General features: G+C 49.6%; 1 protein-coding gene across 1 annotated transcript; it reads right to left on the reverse strand.

Annotated features, from left to right (window-relative positions):
* On the reverse strand, positions 1-27,106 carry LOC117882248 (fatty-acid amide hydrolase 1-like). The gene is made up of 15 exons (XM_034780364.1): positions 26,300-27,106; positions 24,974-25,087; positions 23,687-23,830; positions 22,725-22,858; positions 20,832-21,038; positions 19,965-19,990; positions 18,780-18,904; positions 18,154-18,279; positions 15,816-15,913; positions 14,532-14,631; positions 12,651-12,694; positions 10,092-10,131; positions 8,899-9,007; positions 8,015-8,160; positions 1-1,069 (listed from the first exon to the last, which is right to left on the reverse strand). Exons 1-15 carry the CDS (start codon positions 26,912-26,914, stop codon positions 350-352), a joined length of 2,748 nt encoding a protein of 915 aa, XP_034636255.1. The 5' UTR covers positions 26,915-27,106; the 3' UTR covers positions 1-349.
* Positions 27,107-27,288: the final 182 nt, after the last annotated feature.

The raw sequence follows: 27,288 nt of genomic DNA on the forward strand, positions 1-27,288 counted from the left end.
GACTTGCAAATCGGGTTTTATTCGGTTTCTCTCTTCGTGGCTTCCATGTTGAACAAATGCCCCAGTTCTGTGCTCGGGGGCGCTGTGCTACGGGGGAGGTGCCAACTTTGGGAGTTCAAATGTAGTTCTCATGACCAAACTGTCACTTTTCACAAGAGCTGGGGGTTGGCTCTGGAGTCCTAATCAAACAGAGATGTGGGTAATTACATCAGCCGATCCCAATTCTCCTTTCAGCTGCACATGGTGTTCTTCACTTCTGGTCCCCAATAAAAGTGCGTTGGTGATGCTAAACAACGGCCAGGGCCAGAGCTGGCTGAATTTTAATGGGGGGCAGAGCGCTCCTTGTTCATTAGGCAGTTGGCACATCAGGTTGCACGTCAGGGTGGGATGGTTGTGTTTCAATGTCGGGTTGGGTTGGTTGGGTTTGCACATCTGATTGGGAAGCCTGTGTTTGCACATCAGGTTGGGTTGGTTGTGTTTGCACATCAGGTTGCACGTCAGGTTGCACGTCAGGTTGGGTTAGTTGTGTTTGCACATCAGGTTGCATATCAGGCTGGGTTAGTTGTGTTTGCACATCAGGTTGCACGTCAGGTTGCACGTCAGGTTGGGTTAGTTGTGTTTGCATGTCAGGTTGGGAAGTCTGTGTTTGCGTCTCAGATGGGCATGGCTGAGTTTCAGTGTCTGGTTGGGTTAGTTGTGTTTGCACGTCTGGTTGCACGTCAGGGCCAGAGGACTGTGGGTGCACGTGCAGTTGAACATCAGCTAACAAATCAGTTTGAGATCCTGTTTTTGGCACATCCGTTTGCACGTCAGTGACCAGATCAGTTTGAGCTAGTGTTCTTTGCACATCCATTAGCATGTTCGTTTGCACGGTCAAGCGGGATGCTTGCGCTTGCACCTCACTTTGCCCCTTTGTATGCACATCATTCTGCAAGTTATCCTCAGTTTGCTTTTTCTGCCCCTGGGCCAGTCTCTCCACCTCCTTCATGAACCGAAGGCACAGCTCCTCCTGCCACGGCAGAGCCACGCACTGCACCGCCACGGGCAGCCCCACGGCTCCTTCCACAGCCTGCAGAGGAGAGAAAAGCCGTGGAATATTATTAGGGAAACTCAAGGACCTGTGCTGCTGTGGGGAGCAGGACCTATAGAGCAGGGGTGGCCAACCTGCGGCTCCGGAGCCACACGCGGCTCTTCAGAAGTTAACATGCGGCTCCTTGTACAAGCACCGACTCCGGGCTGGAGTTACAGGCGCCAACTTTCCAATGTGCCGAGCAGCGGCACCGGAGGCAGCAAACAGGGCGGCTAACAGGGGAGTTTGAGAGGGAGTTTGCAGGGGGAGGTAAGGGGGGAGGCAGGAGGGCACGGTGTGGTGTGTGCTCTGAGTCCACAGGTGCTGTGGGCAGGGAGCGCAGCAGGCATGAGCCAGGCAGCAGGAGCAGACAGAATGCAGATGGCTGCATGTGGAAGCTGTGGTATGTATATGGTCCTAGCAGGGGAGCTGGAACACAGGTATGTTTGTATGAAGTGTCGCCTGATAGTGTTACTGGAGGAAAAGATTAAGGGGCTAGAGATGCAGGTAGATACCCTGGTGGAGTTTAGGCGGGGGTTTGAGCAGCTGATGGAGGACAGGCAAGGAGGGGCTGAAGGAGAGTGTCCTGCAGCGCAGATAGAGGCAGAGGACAGTGAGAGGGGAATGGAAGGGGGAGAACATGGGAGGTGGAAGCATGTGACTGTGAGAAGCAGGCCAAGGAAAAGAAGGGCCAGCGAGGGGGGAATAGAACTCAGGAATAGGTTCGAGTGTTTGGATAGCGAGGTGGAGGGGCAGCAGGTGGCGGCTGAAGGTGGGAGAGTGAGGAAGAAGAGAAGAGCAGCTAGTCCGAGAGAGCGAGGGGAGGAGTTGATGGAGACAGCACCAATTCTGGGCCCCGGGAGGAATCAGGAAGGCATAAGGGGGAGCATAAGGGAAGATAGGAACAGGCACAGGTCAGGACTAGAGGGATTAGAGACTAGATTACTAGATCGCACTGTTGCCAGGCGAAGGCAGGTGTATGTAATTGGAGACTCATTACTGAGGAGATTGGACAGGCCTGTGACCAGGTCGGACCCGGAGAACAGAAGGGTGTGCTGTCTACCGGGCGCAAAGATACGCGATGTGGACCTGCGGATGAAAAGGATCCTAAAAGGAGCAGGTAAGAACCCCTTGATAATCCTTCATGTAGGAACGAATGACACGGCTAGGTTCTCGTTAGAGAGAATCAAGGGAGATTATGCTAGGCTGGGGAAGACGCTCAAGGAGATAGAGGCTCAGATTATCTTTAGTGGGATTCTGCCAGTTCCAAGGGAAGGGCAGCAAAGGGCTGATAGGATTGTGAGAATAAATAGTTCGCTAAGAGAGTGGTGCTATAAGGAGGGCTTTGGGATGTATGGCCACTGGGAGGCTTTCGGGGACAGAAACCTGTTCTCGCGGGATGGGCTTCACCTGAGTAGGGAAGGAAATAGACTTCTGGGAGGGAGGCTGGCTCATCTTATCAAAAGAGCTTTAAACTAGGAAGTTTGGGGAGAAGGTTGGGAGATGCACAGTTAATCTCCACGCCAGATTCCAGTATGGAAAAGGTGAGTAAAATGAGAGGAGACATAGCCAGGGAGATGAGATCGGACATAGGAAGGACAGGGGGGACGGACGCAAGGAGGCCCGCAACTTACAGTGCTTCTAATGGGAGACAGGCTAAACAACATACATTAGGGTGTTTATACACCAATGCCAGAAGCCTAGGTAATAAAATGGAGGAATTGGAGCTCTTGGTCCAAGAGCTGAAACCAGATATCGTAGGAATAACAGAAACATGGTGGAATGGCAGTCACGACTGGAACGCAGGTATGGAGGGGTATGCGCTGTTTAGGAAAGACCGGGACAAAGGTAAAGGTGGGGGGGTGGCATTGTATGTCAATAGTGAAATAAGCTGTAAAGAAATAATAGTTGATGGATTAGATAACACAGAGTCCGTCTGGGCAATACTCACACTGGGTAATAGGACTACTAGAGCCTCTCCGGGGATAGTGCTTGGAGTGTGCTATAGACCGCCGGGATCGACCCAGGATATGGATAAGGAACTATTTAATGTCTTTAGAGAAGTAATTACTAATAGAAACTGTGTAATTATGGGGGACTTTAACTTTCCGGATATAGATTGGGGCACAAACGCTAGTAGTAATAATAGGGCTCAGATGTTCCTAGATGTGATTGCTGATCAATTCCTTCATCAAGTGGTAGCTGAACCGACGAGGGGGGAGGCCATTTTAGATTTGATTCTGGTAAGTAGTGAGGACCTCGTTGAGGAAGTGGTAGTGGGGGACAATTTGGGCTCCAGTGATCATGAGCTAATTCGGTTTAAAATACATGGGAGGAGTAACAGAATTAAGTCAAAGACTAGGGTTTATAATTTTAAAAAGGCCAATTTTAACAAATTAAGGGGACTGGTAAGGGAAGTGGATTGGGCAAACGTATTAATGGATCTAAAGGCAGAAGAAGCCTGGGATTACTTCAAGTTAAAGATGCATGAGCTGTCGGAGGCCTGCATTCCAAAAAAGGGAAAAAGATTACAAAGCAGGAGATTTAGACCGAGCTGGATGAGCGACCGACTCAAAGGGGCGATTAGGAAAAAACAGAAAGCGTACAAAGAGTGGAAGAGGGGAGGGATTAGTAAAGAAACTTACCTTAGCGAAGTCAGAGAATGTAGAGATAGAGTGAGAAAGGCCAAAGGCCGTGTAGAGTTGGACCTAGCGAGGGGAATTAAAAGCAATAGTAAGAGGTTTTACAGCCACATAAATAGGAAGAAAGCAAAGAAAGAAGAAGTGGGACCGCTGAAGACTATTGCCGGAGAGGAGATTAAAGACAATCTAGGCATGGCGCAATATCTCAATGAATATTTTGCATCGGTGTTCAATGAGGCCAATGAAGGTATTAGGGATACTAGCACCACTACAGAGGGGCATTCAGGATGGGGGATTACCGTATCCGAGGTAGAAACAAAACTTGAATGCCTTAATGGGGCTAAGTCGGGAGGACCGGACGATCTTCATCCGAGAATATTGAAGGAATTGGCGCGGGAAATAGCAGGCCCGTTAGTGATAATATTTAATGAATCTGTAAACTCGGGGGTGGTCCCGTTAGACTGGAGAATAGCTAATGTGGTTCCTATTTTCAAGAAAGGGAAAAAAAGTGATCCGGGTAACTACAGGCCTGTTAGTTTAACATCTGTAGTGTGCAAGGTGTTAGAGAAAATTCTGAAAGAGAAACTAGTTGAGGACCTGGAGGTTAGTGGCAATTGCGATAAATTACAACATGGTTTTACGAAGGGCAGATCGTGCCAAACGAATCTGATCTCCTTCTTTGAGAAAGTAACGGATTTATTAGATAAGGGAAATGCGGTGGACCTAATATACCTGGATTTCAGTAAAGCGTTTGATACTGTACCCCATGAGGAATTATTGGTTAAACTGAAAAACATGGGGATCGATATGAAAATCCAGAGGTGGATAAGGAATTGGTTAATGGGGAGAATGCAGCGGGTCGTATTAAAGGGTGAACTGTCAGGTTGGAGGGAGGTTACTAGTGGAGTGCCTCAAGGTTCGGTTTTGGGACCCATTTTATTTAATCTATTTATAACGGACCTCGGAACCGATTGCAGAAGTGGGCTGATAAAGTTTGCGGATGATACAAAGGTGGGAGGCATTGTAAATTCGGAGGAGGATAGGGATATCCTGCAGGGAGACTTGAATGAGCTTGTGAATTGGAGTATCAGAAATAGGATGAAATTTAATAGTAAAAAGTGTAAGGTGATGCATTTGGGGATGACTAATAAAAATTTTAGTTACAAGATGGGGACACATTGGTTAGAAGTAACGGAAGAGGAGAAGGACCTAGGGGTCCTCGTAGACCACAGGATGACTATGAGTCGACAATGCGACATGGCGGTGAAAAAAGCCAATGCTGTCTTGGGATGCATTAGGCGAGGTATATCTAGTAGGGATAAGGAGGTCCTGCTTCCGTTGTACAAGGCGCTGGTGAGACCTCATTTGGAGTACTGCGTGCAGTTCTGGTCTCCCATGTTTAAAAAAGATGAACTCAAACTGGAACGGGTGCAGAGAAGGGCCACTAGGATGATCAGAGGAATGGAAAACCTGTCGTATGAAAAGAGACTAGAGGAGCTTGGGTTGTTTAGTCTGACAAAGCGAAGGCTGAGGGGGGATATGATTGCTATCTTTAAATATATTAGAGGGATTAATACGAGGGAGGGAGAAGAATTATTCCAGCTCAGTACTAATGTGGATACGAGAACGAATGGATATAAACTGGCCGTGGGGAAGTTCAGGCTTGAAATTAGACGAAGGTTTCTGACCGTCAGAGGGGTGAAATATTGGAACGGCCTTCCGAGGGAAACGGTGGGGGCGACGGACCTGTCTGGTTTTAAGATTAAGTTAGATAAATTTATGGAGGGAATGGTTTAATGGTAAAACATAGTAGTCAAGGAAAACCAAGCAATGGTAGGCAAATTGTATAATGGCTGACAGGGGTCAGGCTGGAGACTCTTGCCTATATGCTCGGGGTCTTACTGATCGCCATATTTGGGGTCGGGAAGGAATTTTCCTCCAGGGCAGATTGGCTGAGCCTCTGGAGGTTTTTCGCCTTCCTCCGCAGCATGGGGCAGGGATCTCTAGCAGGAGGGTTTCTGCCGATTGAAGTCACCTAAAACAGGATTGGGGACTTCAACAGCAGAGTCCAGGGAAGGGGTAGGGACGGTTTTATGGCCTGCAGTATGCAGGGGGTCAGACCAGATGATCATAATGGTCCCTTCTGACCTTAAAGTCTATGAGTCTATGAGTGTTCACTGCTCAACCCCTGGCTCTGCCACAGGCCCTGCCCCCACTCCACCCCTTCCTGCCCCCTCCCCTCAGCCTGCCGTGCCCTCGCTCCTCCCCACTCCCTCCCAGAGCCTCCTGCACGCCACGAAACAGCTGATCGGGAGGGAGGGGAAGGCGCTGATCGGCCAGGCTGCCGGTGGGTAGGAGGCGCTGGGAGCGGGGGTGGGGAGCTGATGGGGGCCTGCTGACGTATTACTGTGGCTCTTTGGCAATGCACACTGGGTAAATTCTGGCTCCTTCCCAGGCTCAGGTTGGCCAGCCCTGCTATAGAGCCTCCTCTTCATGAAAGAAGAAGGGAAGGATCCTTCCACAGGACCCAAGATTGGACTAAGGGAACCCCTGCAGACATACCCCCGCCAGCTTTAATCTGGCTAGCTCAGGAGCAGTGAAGCCGCAGCAGCGTAGACGAGTAATTATCCAGGGTTCTGGGCCGGCTTGTACATCCCACGCTGGAGCATTCGTTGCCATGGCTTCACTGCTCCCGGCCTGAGCTAGCTCAAGGAAAGTTCCCTTGGGTATAGCTGCACGTGTTGCCATCACACCCGCTGACTGCGCTGTGGCCAAGAGTGCGGCTGGCAATACATTAGGCCATGACCCACGTTCCCCAGGGGAGTTGGGTTGCAGGTTATTTTGCCAGCAGCTGCAAAGCTAGCCATGAGCTAGGTGGGCCTGGCTGTGCACCGGTGGTCAGCCACTAGAGTACTCGCCAGGATACAGCGGCCTGGCCCACCCCGGAGAAATTTTCCCTGGCCCAGCAGGGACCCTGTAGCAGTGGATCTAGTCAGTAGCCTCTCTGCTCTGCAGAGCAGAATTGGGCCCTATCTACCAAAGAGAGAGACAGAGTCTACTGTACAACACCCCCAACCCACAAGGGGACAATAAACTAGAAAGCAACCACCCTGTGATCTTTCAGTAGCCCTATAGCGGGGCGAGCATCCCGCTCCGGAGAGAAAGGGGTTAATACCAGCTCTGGGAAAGGACTGCCCCGAGGAGCCAATCAGGCGAAGGCAGGTAGCAGCCAATCCGGGCCCGGTAGGGCTGGTATAAAAAGGCCTGTGAGCTAGGCGGCAGGAAGTCTCACTCCAGCCTTGGGGTGGGAAGGACAGGGCTGCCTAGGAGCACAGGGTATCTTCAAAAGAGTAGTGCTGGAGAAAGGGCGGGCTGAGCTGGGGAGCTCAGGCCTGGTGACCTCCCAGGCTGAGGCCTGACAGGAAGGCCTAAGGAAGTACTCCGGCTGCAGGGAAAGGCAGCAGGTCCAACCCCCTAGCCAGTGATGAGTGGCCATTGCAGACTGCCATTTGCCCCTGAGTAAAGGGGCTAGATGAGGACTAGCAGTGGGCCACTGAGGCGAGGTGGGCTCAGGGGAGTGGGGTTTCCTGGGTGAGGGGCAGCACCTCAAGGTAAGGGGCACCGTGGTCCGGGAGGGACATGGGGCCTATACACGGTGGAGATAAAGGGACTGGAGATGGGTATGTAACAGAGGGTGAGACACCGGTCCATAGGAGGGCACTCCAGGGCTGAGAAAGCTAATTCACACATGCCCAGCAGGAGGCACCGTGCCGGTGAGTCAGGGCCTTGCTACAAGCCCCTTCATTGGGATCGGTATGACAGCATCCATGTCTGTGGATATTAGAACCATCTATGGCCACCTAAGACATCCCCCGGCTGTCACTACACTGTACGCCATTGCCGCTCGGAACTCCATCGCAACCTCAAGGCCAGGACTCCGATCTTCCTACTCCAGAAACATAGCTCCCTGCGGCTTGAGCTAAAGGAAAATCGCCATGAACAATATAGAGCCAATGACACACCATGGAGCAGTGCTGATTCCATTCAGTAGATGGCAGTGGTGCACAAATACACACTAGCCTGATCGTTATAATAGATTGTTATATACACGCCAGGGTGGACAGTCACCCTTGCTCTGAAACATGTAGACTCTATGGATCTAGGGAATCATTCACCTGTGAAATCTGCATCTGGCCTGGACAGTTTGCTAGGATGAGATATAGCAAGATCTGTCGAAAGAAGGCCGTGCTGCCCCAAACCCTAACCTGCCTATGCCATAAAACAATGGGGATTCATCACTGACCTGCCTCAGTCTCCTATCCCAGGGGTCACCGTAGTGCCCTGTGTAATGCTTCAGATTTTCCTCATCAGCCTCCGTAACGGTGGTCACCGGCACAACCCCCGCGGGGAAGTTTAAGACGTTGTACAACATGGTAGAGGAAACAGCAGCTGGAAATGTGATGGACAGAATATGGTAATAAATCCAGGGCCATATAGGACTCTGTGACTGCACACTAGGATTATCCTGGCAGCAGCAGGGCTAGAACTCAGCTCCTCCTGCTCCAAAAGCAGAGACACCTGCCACTTGAGCCAAAGGAGGATCACTCTCAGCTGTTAGCAGTGCAGGGCCTATGTTACACAAGTACCCAATTCTCACTGCCTCCAGGACAAGGCAGTGACACACACCTACACTAGCTAATTTAACAGCGGCACCTTGAGCATCTAGCATTCTCGGGAGTTCAAATCTTACTTCTGATATCAGTATATCAAATCTGTAGCCAACAGGAACTGCATGGCTGTCAGCCCCCTGGAACTTCCTGACAGCAACCATCCATCCTATTACAATATAAAATCTGGAGTTCCCTGAGAGGAAGAACCTAACCAGTGGTCTAGGATCCTGACAGTGCAAAATCAGTGAGAGAAATCAGAATTGATCCACGTCAAACACAGAACCCATTTCTCCCCAATTTGGGGATCTAAACAGCCTCTCTCTTTATACAATGGCCTGGATCTGAAGACACCCAACCAGACTCAGATTTAATGGCTTGAACAGTTTTCAGATGCAGGCAAAAACTGGGGAGAGGGGAGAACGAGTTAATCAAAGGTTCCTGACCCACCAAAGAGGTTCAGTTTGGTTCAATTTTTGCAGGATGCCTTAGGCCAGTCCTTTCTAGCACTGCAACTTACCAATGAGTCTCCCAGGATACCCCAAGGTGAAGGCAGGGCCTAACACAGGACACAGGATGACATCCAGATTCAGGTTTCTCCATCTGGAGAGGAATTCCCGTCGGTATATCTAGAACAAGGCAGCACCAGGATTTCCCCAATTGGTAGGATGTAATTATAACACTTGGCTTTTCCTCTGTGGATCTGACTGTGTTAAGGCCCCATGAGGTGATCTGGGTGAGTTATTTGGAGAAAATAATGGGTGGAATTGACCCCTGTATGGAGGGTCAGCACAACTCCTATGAAATCCTTAGTCAATGGGGTTTGTGCTGGCTCCTCTGCATGGCATGGTATGAATTTCACCCTCTGCAAACAGTTTGGAAAATTCTCTTTTATATTCCTTATTCCACACAATTTACCAATTTCTCCAATGCATAAGTCTTAGTCTGCAGATTCTTTGCAAATAGCTTATTGGGAATATTTGACTTCCCTCCTTTGATCATTTGAGCAAAGACCTGTCAGGTTGATCGGTCACCTGTGATGATTTCTGTTGCTAGATTAGATGACTTGTGTGCAGGGCCTAACTAACAGCAGCACAAATTTCAAATTGCATATTTGAGGGGACAGTTCTCTGAGCTGCAACGTTTGCATTGTGGTTGGTTCTAGTTCTGCAATTCGAGATTCACGGTCACTGACTATTTGTGCATAACATTTACTTTTGACCTGCACGTGCACTAGAAAAGCTTGTTTACTAGAATATTTGTGGACGGTAAACACATAGCATGAGCACAGCACAAATATTCAGAGATCACTAGGCTAGGCATGGTAAAAGAGCCTAGTTAGAACAGTTACCATATTCACAGAAAATTCCCTCTCCAATATAAATGGCTGGTAATTTCCTGCTAATGTTCCACGGTGCTGGGACTGCATGCCAAATCTTTGGTGGTATGGAAGATGCTAGCAGAAACCTAGATGTCCAATCTGGAAGAGCTGAGTTTGCATATGTCCCAGTGGGTGCTGTTGCATGGTAGGGTGAAGAGCTTAAGGGATATTGGGACCAGGAGGTTTAAAGGTTGTATCAGTTGATGACAGTGCAACTGATTGTGTTTGTGAACTAAATGGCCACTATGAGACTGGGGCAATAGTTCATTTCCTCAGGAATACGTCTGGTTAACAGTGGCTTTTTATCTTTCGTATTGAAAAAGGCACATTACCATCAATGCAGCATGCAGCTCCGAGAATTCTTTCGGCGACCTAAAATTAGCCGGAAATAAGAAAATGACAGAGATTATTGAGTGAGCAGGTGACTGGTTCACTACCAGATTCGGACCCAGTGTCTCCATATGGGTGGTGTGTGAATGGATGGAATATCGATACAGCACAATGCAGTCGCCATCTGGTTTCTAACACACTGACACCCCCCTCTAGATACGCCAGGCAACATAACTCTCTTTGAACACAAAACACACTTCAAATATGTGGGAATTTGGAATGGGCCCAGGAGAATAACTGGGGTGCAAATTTCATAGCTGGCCCCTGTTTCTGCAATGGCCTGAACCAAGACCCTTGATTCAGATAGCCCTGAAATTTGAAGGGGATAAAAAAATGTGGCTCTGGATCAGAACTGTGTAGCTCCTGCGGAAATCTATTGGGTCCTTTAATTTCCAGGAAACTCAGTAGCACATCGACATTGCAGGGCTACAATTTTTAAAATCATCACTCATCATCACCAGGGCCCCGATCCTGCAAGGAGCTCATAGCCTGCCCAGAGCGGCAGTGAAAGGAGAAGGGATCCATATAGGAGCAGGAGTCTACATGCATGGGGATCTGCTTACATATTTTGCTCTTCAACTCTGAGACCCTGAGGCTTGGTCTACACTAAACCCCCAGATCGAACTAAGGTACGCAACTTCAGCTACGTGAATAACGTAGCTGAAGTCAACATACCTTAGTTCGAACTTACCCCCGTCCAGACCCGGCAGGCAGGCTCCCCCGTCGACTCCGCGTACTCCTCGCGGCGAGCAGGATTACCGGAGTCGACGGGGAGCACTTCTGAGTTCGATTTATCGCGTCCAGACTAGACGCGATAAATCGAACCCAGAAGTTCGATTGCCTGCCGCCGAACCAGCGCGGTAAGTATAGACAAGCCCTGAGTCTAGGATCTCTATCTGGCAAAGCACCTATGCACGTTGAACTTCAAGCATGTGCTTCAGGGCAAGTCCACACTACACAATTAAGTCTACCTAAGGCTATGTCTACACTAGAGATACTGGTGCTTCTGTCGGTGAAACTTCTGTCAGTCAGGGGATTGGTTTTCATCACACCCGTGACTGACAAAAGTGCTAGTGGCGACATAGCCTAAGTTACGTTGATGTACAGCCACCGCAGTCACTGAATTGCTTTTGCACGTCCACACTCTGCTTCTTGCATCGGCAGCGCACATTTTCACCAGGAGTTGCACTTGCACCGATTTCACTGTCAGTGTGGGGCATTGTGGGACGGCTTCTGAAAGGCAGCACCAGTCGATGTAAGCAACGCAGCGTCTACACTGACGCCGGGTCGACCTCACTGCATCGACCTAAGCACTACGCTTCGCGCGGAGGTGGAGCTATTCAGTCGGTGTAGTGGGCACGTTACATCGGTGGGAGCAGCATTTTAGGCCAACCTAACTCCGTAGCATAGCCCAGGCCTAAGCCTGTGCGCAAATGCTTTGTGGAGCTGAAAGTGTCATTGAGACTGATCAGGGGAACACAGCCGCTGCTCACCGATTCTCAGCCAGGGTCTTTCTAGCCCACAGGAAGCTTCAGCCCTTATCAGACTCTTTCACCCAGACGTCATGGCGGGGGGGGGGGTTTCCATGTTTTCCCCTCACTGGAGTAGACATTCTGGGCTAGTGCCCGCCTAGCTGCACTGACGTCAAGAGAGGTGTGCCTATTTACACAACAGAGCTCTCCTTCTGTCTGCCATGCACTTTATAACACACACGCCGTACAAGGAACCGGTGTGGCCTTATTCACCAAGGGGAGAGCTACACGGGGATAAGATTTGGTCCATTTTCTTTACACTCTTCTACCCCGTGGAGTCCTTGGTTTTTAATTAGAAAACACGCCTCAAATCAGAAATGTCCCTATATTTGGCTTTGAGAATTTAATTTTTTTTCTCTCTGTTGAATTCCCCCCCCCACCCAACCTTGCCTCAGTTTCTCTTCCAATCAACCCCCATCTTTTCTAGACTGCGTTGTGTGTTATGGCCACTGCTTTTAACATTAACACGTCAATTCAGCATGAAGCCACAATAGGAACTTTGAAGTGATGTAATTAACACCGATCCTAGAGTAATAACTGTTAGTTGTTTATACCGCCTCCCATCATGCCCTTCTGTGATGTTATGCAAATCAGCAATAATTGTTTACAGGACTATTCTTCCCAGTAGCGGATATTAGCAATTTCTATGTTTGCTCTAAGGATCACTTGCAATCTTTCAATTGTACCGACAGGTGGCACTAGCAACTTCTCAACTGGTTAAAAAGTATTTACAATCCATTCATCCATCCCTGTTGATTCTAGGAAAGAACATATGTCACAATGCACGTCGATTTCTCAGGAACAATGCGATCAGATGTCTGCACAACAAAGTCATTCTGAAACAGGGAACTTATGCTGGAAAGATCTTTCCACTGCTACATGGCTATAAACTGTACTGTGAAATCACCATTTTCTATAGTTACTTGAACAGAATGCTGTTATTAAAGTTGAAGAAAAACGGCCTCTTACCACACTCCACACAGTGCATTCAAATAACTGGAGAATCGAGGGAACTGAAAAGAAACATAAAAACGTCAATGAGCATCACCATTGGGAAGCCAGAATCAGGTCAGATCGTCGAGAAAGGTTTTCAGAGGAAGGAGTTATGCGCAAACAGCTCCAGAGGCACTGATGTGGCACACGCCAGGATGCACATTTTGTCAAGCAAGCACAGACACTGCAAGTGATCCACTAACAAACTTACCATCGGCACAATTTTTTAGTGACAAAACCGCAGATTATAAATAGGGCCCTACCAAATTCACAGTCCATTTTGGTCAATTTCCTGGCCATCGGATTTTAAAAATCATAAATTTCATGATTTCAGCTATTTAAATCTAAAATTTCACAGTGTTGTAATTGTAGGGGTCCTGACCCAAAAAGGAGTTGTGGGAGGAAGGGGGGATCGCAAGGTTATTTTAGGGGGAGTTGCGGTTCTGCTACCCTCACTTCTGTGCTGCTGCTGGTGGAAGCACTGCCTTCAGAGCTGGGCAGCTAGAGAGCGGCAGCTGCTGGCCAGGAGACCAGATTTCACGGACCGTGACGCATTTTTCATGGCTGTGAATTTAATAGGGCCCTAATTATGAATGATTTAACTTCATGTATCTTTCCCAAACATTTAATTCTGCAAAATCAAAATACTAACACTGACACTCCGCTGTGCTTGCACAGCGTGTTACAGCTGAGGATCTCAATGTCAGCATGTACCGTTATCCCCACTTTGCTGATGGGGAAACTGAGGCACAGTGATCAGCTGCAGAACTGGAATAATACTCAGGAATCCTGACTCCTACGTGCCTGCTCTAGCCACTAGAGAGACTCTCTTCCCTTAAGGCTGTGGCTTGGAAGAGAATGGGAAGCAGTTTACATCCTGCCTGATGGGTGAAATTCACCTTGTGCATAAGGCCAGCACAAACTTTACTCACATAAGTCGCACTTTAGCCCCGGGATAGCTTAGTGCGAGGCCTCTGCCCAAGGGCAGATTTGACCGTCTGAGTATTTAAACCAATCAGAAAAACAACATTAATGTTTAAAGAGCCTCACAAAGAGAGGAAGGCTAGCCCAGGGGCTTGGGATGTTGGAAGAGCTAAGTTCAAATCCCAGCTCTGTCACCGACTTCTAGTGTGTCCCTGGGCAAGTCACTTGTCTCAGCTGACCTACAATGGGGATCCCTGCTCTGCCTCCCAGGGGGTTGTGGGGAACTCAGATCTGAAGGTTATGGAGGCTGTGCACAGTCCTATATGGGGAGAGGACCACTCCCAATGTTTAGATTTTCCAAGGAGTGTTCACTGGACTCCAAGGCCCCATGGATCCACCCCCGTGTCTCTCCCTAGTGTCCATGTGCTGACTTGCTCACCAACACTTTTGAGTTATTAGTTTGTTCCTAGCCGTCTCCTGCACTCAGTGTCTGGTGTGATGGTTCGTGGTTCACACTGATATACAGGACTAACGCTGCAGTGAGCTAACTCGGGATGTAAGGTTACAAGCTGGGCTCTAAGCCGGGTTACCATGTTGACCCTTTCCCCGAGCAACTATCCCAAACTGTGTCAATACACTACGTGTTACCCAGAAGGAGATGGTTATATTCTGGGGTCCTGCTTGCTTTTCACTCGCCCTGTGTAATTCAGCAGTAACTGCACTGAAGCCAGTGGAGTTGCACTGGTATAGAGCTGGTGGGAGTGGGAGCAGAACCAGACCTCAAAGGAATTTACATGCCTGTCTCCCATTGATGTCAATGAGAATTAGGTGCCTAGCCCTTCTGAGGATCGGGGCCTAAGTCCCCCCCCGAGCCAGCTGTGAGTGTGAAACGTGCCCTCTCTCCGGCACTGAAGGGAAGAAGATGTAACTTACCAGCGGTTTGGTGAAGAAAGCCAGAATCTTCTTCAGGAGAAAGGGGAGTCTGTAGCAATTGATCTGGGAGCAGGAGTTGGGATCCACAGTGTCCAGCTCACTGGGAAGGGAGACAGAAAGGAGGCAGTCAGAATGAACCAGCTGTGCTGGGCCAACCCAGTGCTGATTCCCAGCCAGAAGATGTGCGACATTCATTACAGAGTACGGACCTCAGCTAGCCCCTTTCAGCCAAGGAGAGCAAACAAATAAATCTAAGACAGAGATCCCCTGGAGACCAGGCCACGCTCCCCCAAAGAGGCAGTCACCAGATCAGCTGATTTGCAGTCCTGTGCACTAGCCACTGCATAAGGCGCAAGAAATAACCTCTCCCCTGTTATAAAGCAAGAGGCTGGAAAAGCCTGCCTCCAAGCCTAGGTTATCGTGTTACTCTTCTTCATGGCATCACTCAGTGGAACGAGCTGGCTTATGGGCTAGCCCCTTGCCTGGATAAATGCCTGGGTATCCCCAACAGGAACTGGCCTAGAGGTACCAGGCCAGTGGCAGCTGGTGCCCAGAACAAGAGGTGGGGCTCGAGCAGCAGAGGAAATGAGATTTGGCCCCATGCTCTGTGGCTGAACCCCAATAGCCCAGCTGAAGGCCGTATTCCCAGTTCAGTGCTTCCTTCCTCTGCCACTGGCAGACTAAGATTGTGTCTACACTGCACACTAAGCCAAGGATCTGACTCCAGTTTAAGCACAAGCCCCACCTCCGGGCCTGGCCACTCAGAGCCCCGGCACCTCCGGGCCTGGCCGCTCAGAGCCCTGGCACCTCCAGGCCTGGCCGCTCAGTGCCCTGGCACCTCCGGGCCAGGCAGTTCCTAGCCCCGGCACCTCCGGGCCTGGCAGTTCCTAGCCCCGGCACCTCCGGGCCTGGCAGCTCAGAGCTCCGGCACCTCCGGGCCTGGCAGTTCCTAGCCCCGGCACCTCCGGGCCTGCTGCATCAGTTACGAGTGTAAAAAACTTGCTTGAGCCCTGGCAACTCTTTCATTACAAATTAAGCACCGCCTCATTGGTGGGGCCTAGCTCCAGTGGCCTATCAGGACAGCCCCTCCATAGCAGACCCGGCCCAAGTTCACCACAGCTGTAAGCAGGCACGACTCCACGGAAGACAGCGCAGTCAGGCCCGCAGCACTGCTAGGCAATGATCCTGTGTCCCCGTAGCTCCTTCACTTCACTGTGGAGACCCAGCCTGCTGTCGCTAGTTACACCCACCCCTCTGCGCCTGGCCAGCCTCGGTCACACTTACAATTTCTCAAGTAAAGCAGCGCCACCATCGGCAAAGAGGCCCTTCATGAAGAGCTCGTTCATGACGTAGTCGATCCGCGGGGGGATGAACGGGATCAGCTGGGTGAAAAACGAGGTGGTTCAAAAACCAGGGGACAATACTTCATTGTGATTTCTTATATTCCGGTAGAATGCAGAGGCCCCACCTGAAATCGGCGCCCCGCTGTGCTCGGCGCTGTACGTACACTTGGTAAGAGCCAGTCCCTGCCCCAAAGGACTTGCAATCTAAAAGGTCCTAAGAGATTTAGGCAACCCAATCCTGTTGCAATGCAGCCCTTGCCCTTACAATCAAACTACACTCATTACTACAAACTAATGCGGGGAAGGAAGAGATCAGGTGATTTGCCTGGCAGAGCCAGGAATTAAACCCAGATCTCCGGAGTGTCACTGCAGTGCTTTCTTCACAAGACCATCCTACCTCCATATAGCCAAGATCTGCAGGATAAACAGGACTCTCGCCCAACACCCATCTGCACCCGGGACTCTTCTGAGCGTGCAAGCTGCATAGTAGCCCATAATATTATCATCATTTAACTCCTGCCTAGGGTCATTTGCTGGAGACTGAGTGGCATGAACACACCAAGGAGTGTAATAACGCTCATCAGTGGTAGTGGGTTGTTTTTGAAGAGTTCCTGCATAATATGAATGTAAAGATACTTAGATCGGGGTAGGCAACCTATGGCACAGGTGCCGAAGGCGGCACGTGAGCTGATTTTCAGAGGCACTCACACTGCCCGGGTCCTGGCCACCGGTCCGGGGGGGGGGCTTTGCATTTTAATTTAATTTTAAATGAAGCTTCTTAAACATTTTAAAAACCTTATTTACTTGACATACAACAATAGTTTAGTTCTATATTATAGACTTATAGAAAGAGACCTTCTAAAAATGTTAAAATGTATGACTGGCACGTGAAACCTTAAATCAGAGTGAATAAATGAAGACTCGGCGCACCGCTTCTGAAAGGTTGCCGATCCCTGACTTAGATTTTAAAAGAAAGTTGAGAGGAGAGGGGAGAAAGCTTTTCCTGTTTTCTTGTATTCAATTTATCCTTTTCCTTTGACATTGACTTACTAAAAATAATACCATACAGTCATACTGTACAGCATCTTCTACAAAAGATCCAAAAGCACCCTCTAAAGGTATGATTAGCCTCTTTTTACAGCCGGGGCCCAAAAAACATAAGTGATTTTCCCGAAGTCACATGGGAAGTCCACAGAGAATCAGGACTAGAACCAAAGTATCTGCACTCCCAGTTTCTTAGCCACTAAAACCCTTGCCAAAGGGTAAAAGCAACACCAAAACACATAGGATCAGGTCCTTTGCTGGTGAAAATAAAACCAGCGTAGCTCCACGGAGGTCACCAGTTTACTTCACCTAGCCCACAGGTCCTACATAAATACTGCGTTTGTTTTTGTTTTTAAAATTAAGAGCAAAAGATACTACAGACTTTAGTGGAGCCAGTTAACACAGAAGAATTACCGAGAGTGTCTATCTGTCCCCCAGAACAACTCATCTGGTTGTCTGAAACTGGATGAATAATTTACATGGGATAGAGAGACTACAAGACACAGATATGAGTACAGTAGAAATACCTAGACAACATCTTAAATACTAATGTGCAAGAGGCAGGCGGAGTGCTACCTCTGAATGGAAAGGAGACCAATTAGAGCAGACTGAAGATGTCTTTTTCCATCGGAAAAGGCCGTTTTATCGCAACTGAAATTCCCCAGGAACATGCTGATTTCAACCAAATTTTGCTTTTAAAAATATCAAAATGAAGCATTTCAATAATGCTGAAGTGTATTTTAAAATAAAAAAAAAAACAAATACCAAAATGGAAACGAAACCGAAATTGAAAATTAAACAAAACACCCGTTGAGCTGAAGCAAAGTTTTCAAGAGTTTTGTTTCATGGAGATGTTGAAATTTTGGTTTTTCATTTTGATTCGGGACAAAATATTTTTCTGAAATGTTGGAATTTCCCATGGAACAAAGATTCCAGTTCCCAACTATCTCTAGTTGCAAGATCTTCTCGTTAGCTGATCCTCCCGTATTTGTGAAAGGCATTTTAATCATTATATGTTTCACCCCAGTCACAATCAAGGTAGTGTAATAACTAGGTACAAATATCTGGTTCTCTGTTGCTATCTGGCATGAGACCTGGTAGGCTTCAGAGGGTTAATGAACCTCTACCTTGCAGTCAGTCAGATTGCTTCTCCTTATCGCTTTGATTCATGTAGTCAGATCGCCCATGTGAATGAAGCTGGCTATGAACAAACAGGTCGGTGCCACTGAACGTACCATGTGTCCAGCCTCCTGCAACAACGTCCTGGTTTCATGCACAGCCCGTCTCGTGCAGGGAGGTAGCAGGAAATAGCCGTCTGTGTCGTAGTACCCGATCCGAAGGGGAGTGGAACTGGAGTATACCTGAAAGGAGACATATCTGCCCTTAACGTCTCTAGAACTGTGGGAATAATGGGATTAAACCACGATCAGCCAGACTCTTCCCAGCTGGGACTAATGATGGGCAAACCTCCACCCTCAGCCCAATCCTATGAGGTCCTGATTCTGCTCCCTCCCATCTCCCAGCTCAAAGATTGTGCCACCAGCCCTGTCCCCAGTGGCCTCTCTCTCCCAACAAGCCCTGTGGCTGTGATTCCATCATGGGTGCTCAGCTCTGTTATTCGCTCTGTCTCCGAGGTTCTAGCCAACAGCCTCCTTCAAGCCCCACACATTCCAGGGCCTCCCCGTGTCAGAGGGATCCCAGAGGGTGTCCTCCCACGCCCTGACCCCAAGGATACCAGGTAGTGGGATGTGAAGACGTCGGCCAGCTCAGCCAACATCGTCACGGCTTTTTAGACCACAATGTACATTTCAGCAAAAGAAGGAGCCTAACCACTGTGACCATCTAACGTTCAGTGACCTACCTCCTCGTTGAAGGGCAGGGGTGGCACGGTGGGGTCCAGGTGGAACATGTCGTCACACAGGAGCGCTCTCATGCAGAGAGCCAGGCTATCCACGTCCCTCGCCATTGGCCCGACCATTCCTGTAACTGGAGTAAAAGAACACACATGTAGCTAACCACTAAGCCAAATGTTTGTGCTTCACCCAAGGTAGCCAGATGTATCAAGGCCAGGTATGCTTGTAGCATACACAACGGTCTCCATATCTGTCTACAGTTGTGATAATAGAGGGATAAACTCTTTTATTCTGAAGATCTAGAATGAACTGTGTAGCTCATGGAATAAGAAGCTCCATTTATTTCTAAGTCCTCATCTGCACTCTGCCCATATACCATCTCTGATGGAACTACACACACACACACACACACACACACACACACACACACACACACACAAAAGCACTTCCTTTTTCCCCCCCACCCCAAATGTGGATAAGGTCCAAGTTCAAGGTCCCAGAAGGCAGAGCTATCAGTAGTTAGCCCGGCATGAATAAAGGGCTTTCTTCGGTCTAATAAGGGGCTGTCACAAAACATGTCTGCCTGAGTGAGGACTGGAGAAATTGACCCACTGAGTCCGTCCCAGAGCTGAGCCAGGGTGGACACAGCAAGAAATCCCTGGGTCAGGGGGCAGAAAAGAGAGTGTATGGGAAGAGAATGCCCTTCTTGAAGGGCTATGGCGCATGGATGGGAAGAGAGGCTATTCCTAGGGACAGCAGAAGTTTTGGTGGATCCGATTCCCAGTCACTATATCCCGCCTTTGGCTGAAACTTGCATTTAAATGAGCATTTCCGAGATTTCACATCCAACTGAGTGGCTCACCATCGAGGTAGGACAGTTTCCATTATAACTAGTATTTCTTTGTATTACAGTAGAACCCAGAGGCCTCAAGCAGAGCTCGGCTTTGTACAAGACGGACTGTAAACTCTTTGGGGCAGGGACTAAGAAGGCACGAGACAAAGGAAGGGTTATTACCTCCACTTTACAGATGGGGAACGGGGACACAGGGAGGTGAAGTGTCCTGCCCAAAGTCACCCAGGGATGGAACCCAAAACACCTGTGTCCCAGTCTAGTTCCTCTTCAAGACCCTCACCGTGGTTAATATCTGTTGCCAGAGGTTCAGACCGAAAAGGTTGTTGAAGAAAAGGCTCACCTGTTTGGACGTAACTGACAGGGCCGCTAACTCCGAAGGGACCGTGGGAGATAGAAATAAACAAACATATAAATACAGTGGATAACAATAGGAGGCATTTGAAGGGGGCAGAGGGGACAGGCCAGGGAAGTAGATTTAAGATCGGTCAACAGATCAACTGCCAGGTTTAGTGATAAGGGAGAAACCCGCCCAGGTGGGGGATGAATCAGCTTGCGGCTGACCCAGCACCTACTGAAATCAAGGGAAAGGCTCCCATGGATTTCACTGCTCACTGGATCACCTTTCATGAGGAAAGGCCATTCCCCTTTCTGCACAATCTGGAAACAGACAGTGTCCCTCTCAGCGAGGTAACCACTGAGAACGAAAGGGGAGGAGCTCAGCGCCAGCCCATCCCCCTAATCTGCAAGGGTCCTATTCTCCACCGTAGGATACACATCTGAGTCCCAAATGAAGCCACTGGCAGTTACTCATACCCTGCAGGGCGGAATTAAGTCCCAGGGAGTTTAAAACAAGACCTGTCCATGCAGGCCCCAATCCAAAGCTCACTGAGATCACTTGGAGTCTTCCCAATGATTTCAATGGCATTTGGACACAGCCTTTCAAGATCTGTGAGGATACTCAGAGAGAGGGCTGGGGTTTCAGTGGGCTTGGATTTGATTCACAAGGCCGGGGACCAGACTGGCTTTGGGCAATGGGTTTTCACCCCCGGCGGCAGCGATTCAGGGTGGTGGGTACTTGGTCTCAGCACATGCTGTGCCACGGAAGCTCCTTGTTACCTGTGAGGGGCTCTGGAGAAATCAACAAACAATCAATCCTTTGTCAGTGCTGCAGAAACCGATGCGGCCCTTGGGCAGGCTCGGCACCTACCTCAGCCTGTTGCCGGTCGGCTTGAGCCCGCACAGCCCGCAGAAGCTGGACGGCAGGCGGATGCTCCCACCTATATCTGTCCCAAAGCCCAGGACGGACCCTCCTCCGGCGATCAGCGCCCCCTCCCCTCCGGAGGAGCCGCCGGGGCTTTTCTGGTGGTTCAGCGGATTCACCGTCTGGCCGAAGATCAAGTTGCTGCAGTCGTAGCTGAGTGAGACAGAAAGCAGCAATCAGTTAATGGAAGTGAGCTGAGTTCCCTACATCACATTCCCTTCCGTGTCCTTCAGCACCGTGGAGGCCTGCTTAACCTTTCACCTTACCGGGACACCTCACCTCACCTTATTATGGCACCCAAATCTCCACTCAAAAGACCTGTGAAGCCAACGGGCAGCAGAGCCCAGCAGATCAGCCAAGACCAAATGTGCTGACTCCTGCTTCAACAGTGATCTCAATAAATGGGACAAGCATAGGCCGCTCGCTGCTGGTGAATAAGGCACAACACAGCTCACAACTGGAGAACAACGGGGGGGGGGGGGGGGGGGGGGGTAGAAGGTTGGGTCTCCATGATGCCCCTGATTCACCTACAATAGAGTCCTTTCCTGGTAGGGCCCTACCAAATTCATGGTCCATTCTGGTCAATTTCGCTACCATAGGATTTGAAAAATTAGTCAATTTCACATTTTCAGATGTTTACATCTGAAATGTCACAGTGTTGTAACCGACCCAAAAGGGGGGTTGCAAAGCTGTTGTAGAGGGTCACAGGATTGCCACCCTCATTTCTTGCAGCCCCGGAGCTTCCTGCAGCTGGAGGAGGTTCCCGGAGGTGGAGGTGGGTCTGATCTCCCCCTTGCTGCTGGGAGTGCCCCAGCCAGGGTCTCCTAGCTACTAGTCTTGGCCAGTGGTGGATTAACTGTGCCCAGGAGCTCTGGACAATTTGGGGGCGCCACGAGCCCAGCTCCGGGGTTGCTGCAGCACAGAAGTGAGGGTGTACCACCCTCACTTCTGCACTGTCTCTGGAGGTGGGTCTGATCTCCCCACCGAGAGCAGTAGTGCAGGGGAAGGACAAGTTATGTCCCACCCTAGCTCGCCCGGACTAGCAGCTACGAGCCCCCAGCTGGGGCACTCCCAGCAGCACGGGGGAGATCGGATTTCATTGGGCAGGACTTATTTCACGGTCCATGGCACGTTTATCACGGCGGTGAAATTGGTAGGGCCCTATTTATTGGAGAGCAGTAGAGTTGGCATATTTCTCCTGCATAGGTGCCTGGACTACTGCGGCTGACGGAAAAACAAGAGGACTGCATGGAAACTGCCTCCCAGTGGGAGCTGCCGGCGCCCTTGCTGCTGCCCTGTGTGAGCATTTCTGAGGTAAACGCAGGAAGGGGGAACAGGACCTGAGCCGCCCCAAGTGCACAGAGTGACTCAAAGCCGCGTGGCTCTCGCTCACCCCTTTCCATCAGAGTCCCCAGCAGCGCTGGGAAGGCCTTCTCTGGTGGGGTGGGGAGCACCCTACACTGAGCACAGAGAGAAGGCTACATTAACTGCCACTGGATCTTGAATCGTCACAGTCCAGTTGGGACCGCCTTGCTGCTCGGAGTAAACCTGGTGAAGGTAACGGCCCAGGTCCTCAGAGATTATTAGGCGCCTAACTCCCATTGATTTTGACTGACATTAGGTGCCTAAATACCTTTGGATCTGAGCCAACATGATTAGTCACACAGGCAAGGCGATGACAGTCTGGCCTCTGGTGTTTCTCTCTCTCACTAAGCACTGAGGGCCAGATTTGAAGGCTACCCAAGTCAATGGCTGTCTTTCCACCCTCCCACACTGATCGCCAGGGCAGGGGGTACGGAAAAGTAGCAATCCTTGTCACAAGGAGAACCGGCCAATTACTTGATCAAGCACTGGGAGATGTTGGTTTTCACAAACGGAATGGCCCCCTGCTTCTTCAGCACCTTCACTAAGACGCTGTCCTCTTGCTCCGGGTAGCCGAGGTACTGTCCCAAGCCACAGGTGGAGACGTGACCCTTGGAAAGGGGGCAGACATAGAGCACGTTAGATACATGGGACTGACGCCATGGTCACCACGGATGGAACCTCTGAGCCCTAACGTGAGGGGTGGAAACGGACAGGCAGCTGCCTCCCAGTGTCCTCTGGTACGTGGCCACTAATGATAATACAAGGGCTGGCAGCTCCATTGAAGGCCCTCCTCTCTCTCCGGGGGGTTATATTGCTGAGCGATTCCCCCCCCATATCCTGACTGCTCTCCAGTCCCAGCCATGAGACGCCTTCTTACAGTCTGACACCCCCTTTGGCCCCAGCAGCCCTCTGCAAGCCACCCCCTTGATATCTCCAAACCCCTCACAGGGGGAGGGGATCACAAGGGATCTTTCTGCCAACCTGGCCATGACGCTGTTTCAGTGCAGCCTCATTGCACTCACACTCTGATAGCAGAGCCATAACCAAGCTCACCGATATTTCAGGGCTGAGCCAATACTTTTAATTAAGTTTAATGACACTGTAATGAATCCACAGCCACCTGGAACTTCACGGCATCAGTAGGGATAGAACTCAGACCCCCTGCTCCAAAAGCACAGCCCCCTGTCAGTTGAACTAAAGGAGAATCTCTGTACACTGTCCGCAGCATCGAGCTTTTGACACATATGGACAGTTCCACTTCTATCCAGCAGAGGGCAGTGGTGCACAGACACACCAACTAGCACTTTTACCGTATCAATTCCTCTTTATACCTGTCAATACAGTGGTCCGTGTATTTTATTACCAACCCCAACGTATTGCACTCCCTTATCTCAACATTACATGCTTCTTTTAAAAAAAAGGAAATACAGAAGCACCTCGTATCCAATGGGATCCTTGATACTGACGGGAACTCCATACAACAACCCTTTCTCCTTTTGTGTCCTCACTTCCTGGAGCAGGTGCACACACTCCTGAATAAAATCCGTCACACAGTTCACGTCCCGGTGCACTTCTAAGGCCTTGCCGAGGAAACACAGGAGGGAAAGAAAAGGTCATTCACCTCTTTAGACCTTTAATTCACCCTGCATCTGAGTTTATGCTTTATAACTAAGGAAGAAAAGCAAAACCTTTTACCCAGGTCTACACTTGAAAGTTGTTTCCGATTAAGGTAGGGTGTGAAGTTAAAGTGCAATAGCTATTCCTGATTAACTCCATGTGTGGACACACTTATTCTGAAACAAGAATGTCTTATTGTGTTTCATGGCATAGAAACAGAGGAGTTAGATAAAAAAAAACATAAAATACTATTGCTGCAAGGTTACAGTGTAATACAACTTTACTTATCAGAATTCAGACCCATAACACACACACACAAGAATGCAAAAAAAAAAAAAAAAACACAGAGAGAGACAAAACAGGCTGCTCCCTAAAATAAAAAGGCACAACTCACCCCACCTTACTCTAGCTGGCTAGCTGCAGACTGACTGCTGCTGTGTGCTAGGCAGGTCTTATGCTTCCCTACAGAGCCCCCTGCTGTGCAAGGAGGATGAGGAAAACCTAAGAACTTAAAGTGATAGATCACAATTTTCACAGTTTTCAATACACAACAGAACAAGACACTATCTCTCCGCAATAAACATTTCCACCCAGGGACCTAATCAGGAACAACTTTCGTGTGTAGACAGACAAGCCCTAAGTGGCATTGCTCCAGGAAAAACTCCTAACAGCTCTATGGGGGAAATTTGCCCTAGTGCAGAGGGCCAGCCCTAGATCTAAGCAACTCTGATAATTTACTTCAAAGAGAAATTTTAAGCAAACCATCCCAGTTTATCCTAAATCTAGCACCAGTTTTTATTACTGTATCTGTTAGAGCAGGCCTGGAGGACCCAACCAAAATCAGGGCCACTCATTGTGCTAGGCGCTGTTCAGACACATAATGCATCAGTCCCTGTCTGGAAGAGCTTACAAATAGCAAGTTAAAGGGAGCGTTATAATCCCCACTTTACAGTTGGTTAGCTGAGATCAAGACAGATTAATTCACTTGCCCAAGGTCACACAGGGAGGTGTGTGTCAGAGTCTACAATTGAAGCCAGATCACCTGAGTCCCAATCCAGTGCTTTAACCACATCCTTGCTGTCTTGAAGAAGGAATGACTTCCTCACCTTGTCCATGTACGTGTAGAGGACGCTCTCTGGTGACAGGGAACCTTCCTTCTGTTTCTTGACCAGCTCAACAAGCGGCAGAGAGAGGATGAGACTGGCCTGTACCTCTGGGTTCTGCAAGGTGTAGTAGATACATGGCAATTATTGTGTAGAGCACAGAGACGGTTGGAAACTCTTGTGTGTATAATTAAAAAAAATCAGGTGAAAACTTTCAATCAGTTGTTTTCCTCCATAAATATTTCCCCCTGTTTTCTGACCAGCTCTCGCAAAGAATTGCCCCACAGTTACGGGGTCATCTTTTCTCCCTATCTTGTCTCTGGGTTTGCAAGACCTGGGTGAATGATTCCCATCGACATCTCAAGACCTGTGAATTCAAGACAGTTGCAATTCGTTGCAAAGATGGTCAAATTCCACCCCAGCCAAAAATAATAATAATAATCTGCAAGATTTACTGTTTTCGCTCCCCAACGGTTCTAATTTCTGAGCAAACAGCTGCTTCCCACCCCCCACCCCTTAACATTGTCCAGGGAAATTTGGCTGAAAACACAAACAAAATCAGTTTTTACATCAATGCAGTATAGTGTTTATGACACATAGACTATCATTTGCAAGTCTCCATGCTGAATGTGGTCTGGACTCATTCCTAAGGACCTCCTGCTGCTACATTATTTATAGCAGTCCTCTGCGTAGCTCTGAACTGTTAACTTGACATGCAGTCTGGTCTATGACACAATGCATTACATCAAATTACATCCTGCTACCGGCAGGATGCACGGTAAAGCTGAATTTCATGCAACACATACGACAAAAAAATTAGCTCAGGGCCTCACCACGTAGTAGGTCACTGCGTAGACAGAGGATGGGGCTGTAGCTCAGACAACGTTCAAATGAGTTCACTGATTCTGACATACCATGAGTTCACTGATTCTGACATCAGCTAAACAATCTGGGGTTATGTAGGAGACTTGCAAATAATTTAGGGCCTGATCCTGTTGCCCTTAAGCTGAGCGGTTCCTTATTTCGTGAGTGGGGCTAGCAAACTTGGAGCCCTCCTGGGGTCCTGGATGATCAGGGACAAAGCAGATCTCATGTTGGGAGACAGGTCTGTGTGCTGTGGGGCGAGGTTGACAGCTAAGACCCCGGTATACAGAGATTATAAAGGAAACTTTTGGGCAGAAGTCACAAGACTTCAGGGATCATTCATTCTCCCAGCTCTGAGGGGAGTTCTTTTTGCAGCTGGACCCATGACACATTTATTTGAGACTGTTAATGAGATGAGCATGCATGATCCTTTCTGAGGACGAGAGGAATACCCGGGTGTGTCACCTCTTGTTTGAACTGCTGGACAGCTTCTTCCATCTGTCCCAGGGCGCGCACTCGGTTCCTCCTGGCCTCCCGCATCCTCTGCTGCACCAGCTTCTTCACCATCCACTTGAGCACCAGGAAGGCCACGGTGGAGCTGCAGAGCACGACGGAGATAACGCTGGGATCCAGCTCCACCTCCGGCAGCAGCTGCCGCATCTTCTCGGGGATCATAGTGAGACGGGCCTGGCCGGCTGCTAGCGCGCCCTGAAATCGACAGGGCAAGTAAGGAGGGGCCACTTCTGAGCCCTTCGAATACCAACCACGATCAGCCTCCACTACCGCTGGAGCTAACGGAGGGTCAGAAAATGGAAGTGCTGGTTGTTGGTGCTTCTCCAGGGGTCTCGTTTTAAGGCCCTGATTTCCCAGAGGGTCTAGGTCCCGGCTATAGCGAGTGCATTGACATGCCTGCATGCTTGGTTTGCAGGCTGTGGGAGTGGGGACGTTTTGCAAGGCCCAGTGCCTGCTCCCTTCCTGCCAGGAGGAGCTCTGCAAGGTCCAGCCACACGGCTGGTAGGATCCGTTCTCCTCACCCCACACCCTGGTCTCCGGTCGCTGCAGGATCTGAGCAGCCTCCATTGACACGGGCGGGAGCTACTGGTGGGAGAAGTGGGCCCCAGGCTGAGCAGCAAAGCAAAGGTCAGCCCATTGCATCAGGCTGGCTCATGTGGCCTGCTGGGGCAGACCCTAGGGGCCCAATCCCCTGGGGGTTTAACTCCCAGCGACGTCAGACAAAGACGAAGCAGGCGGGTATTCAAACCCTGCACCTTCCCATTCTTGCTCCTGCCCCGCACTCCCCCGTACATCCCCACCCCCATCCTTGTTCCATCCCTGCACCCCATCCCCCCACACTGCACCCCACCCCTTCCTTCCCCACAGCCCCCCACACCCCACCTCCACCCTGTCTTCGCTCCTTCCCCAAACTCCCTCACACCCCATCCCCCTTCCTTCTC

Source organism: Trachemys scripta, chromosome 8 (assembly GCF_013100865.1).
Source record: "Trachemys scripta elegans isolate TJP31775 chromosome 8, CAS_Tse_1.0, whole genome shotgun sequence".
Lineage (NCBI taxonomy): Eukaryota > Metazoa > Chordata > Testudines > Emydidae > Trachemys > Trachemys scripta.

Coding starts and splice junctions, on each gene's coding strand:
- LOC117882248 (XM_034780364.1), bottom strand. CDS start 26,914: ATGGAGGCTGCTCAGATCCTGCAGCGACCGGAGACCAGGGTGTGGGGT. Junction 10,132..12,650: donor AATGCACTGTGTGGAGTGTG/GTAAGAGGCCGT, acceptor GGCTAATTTTAG/GTCGCCGAAAGAATTCTCGG. Junction 9,008..10,091: donor AGCTGCATGCTGCATTGATG/GTAATGTGCCTT, acceptor GCCTTGTTCTAG/ATATACCGACGGGAATTCCT.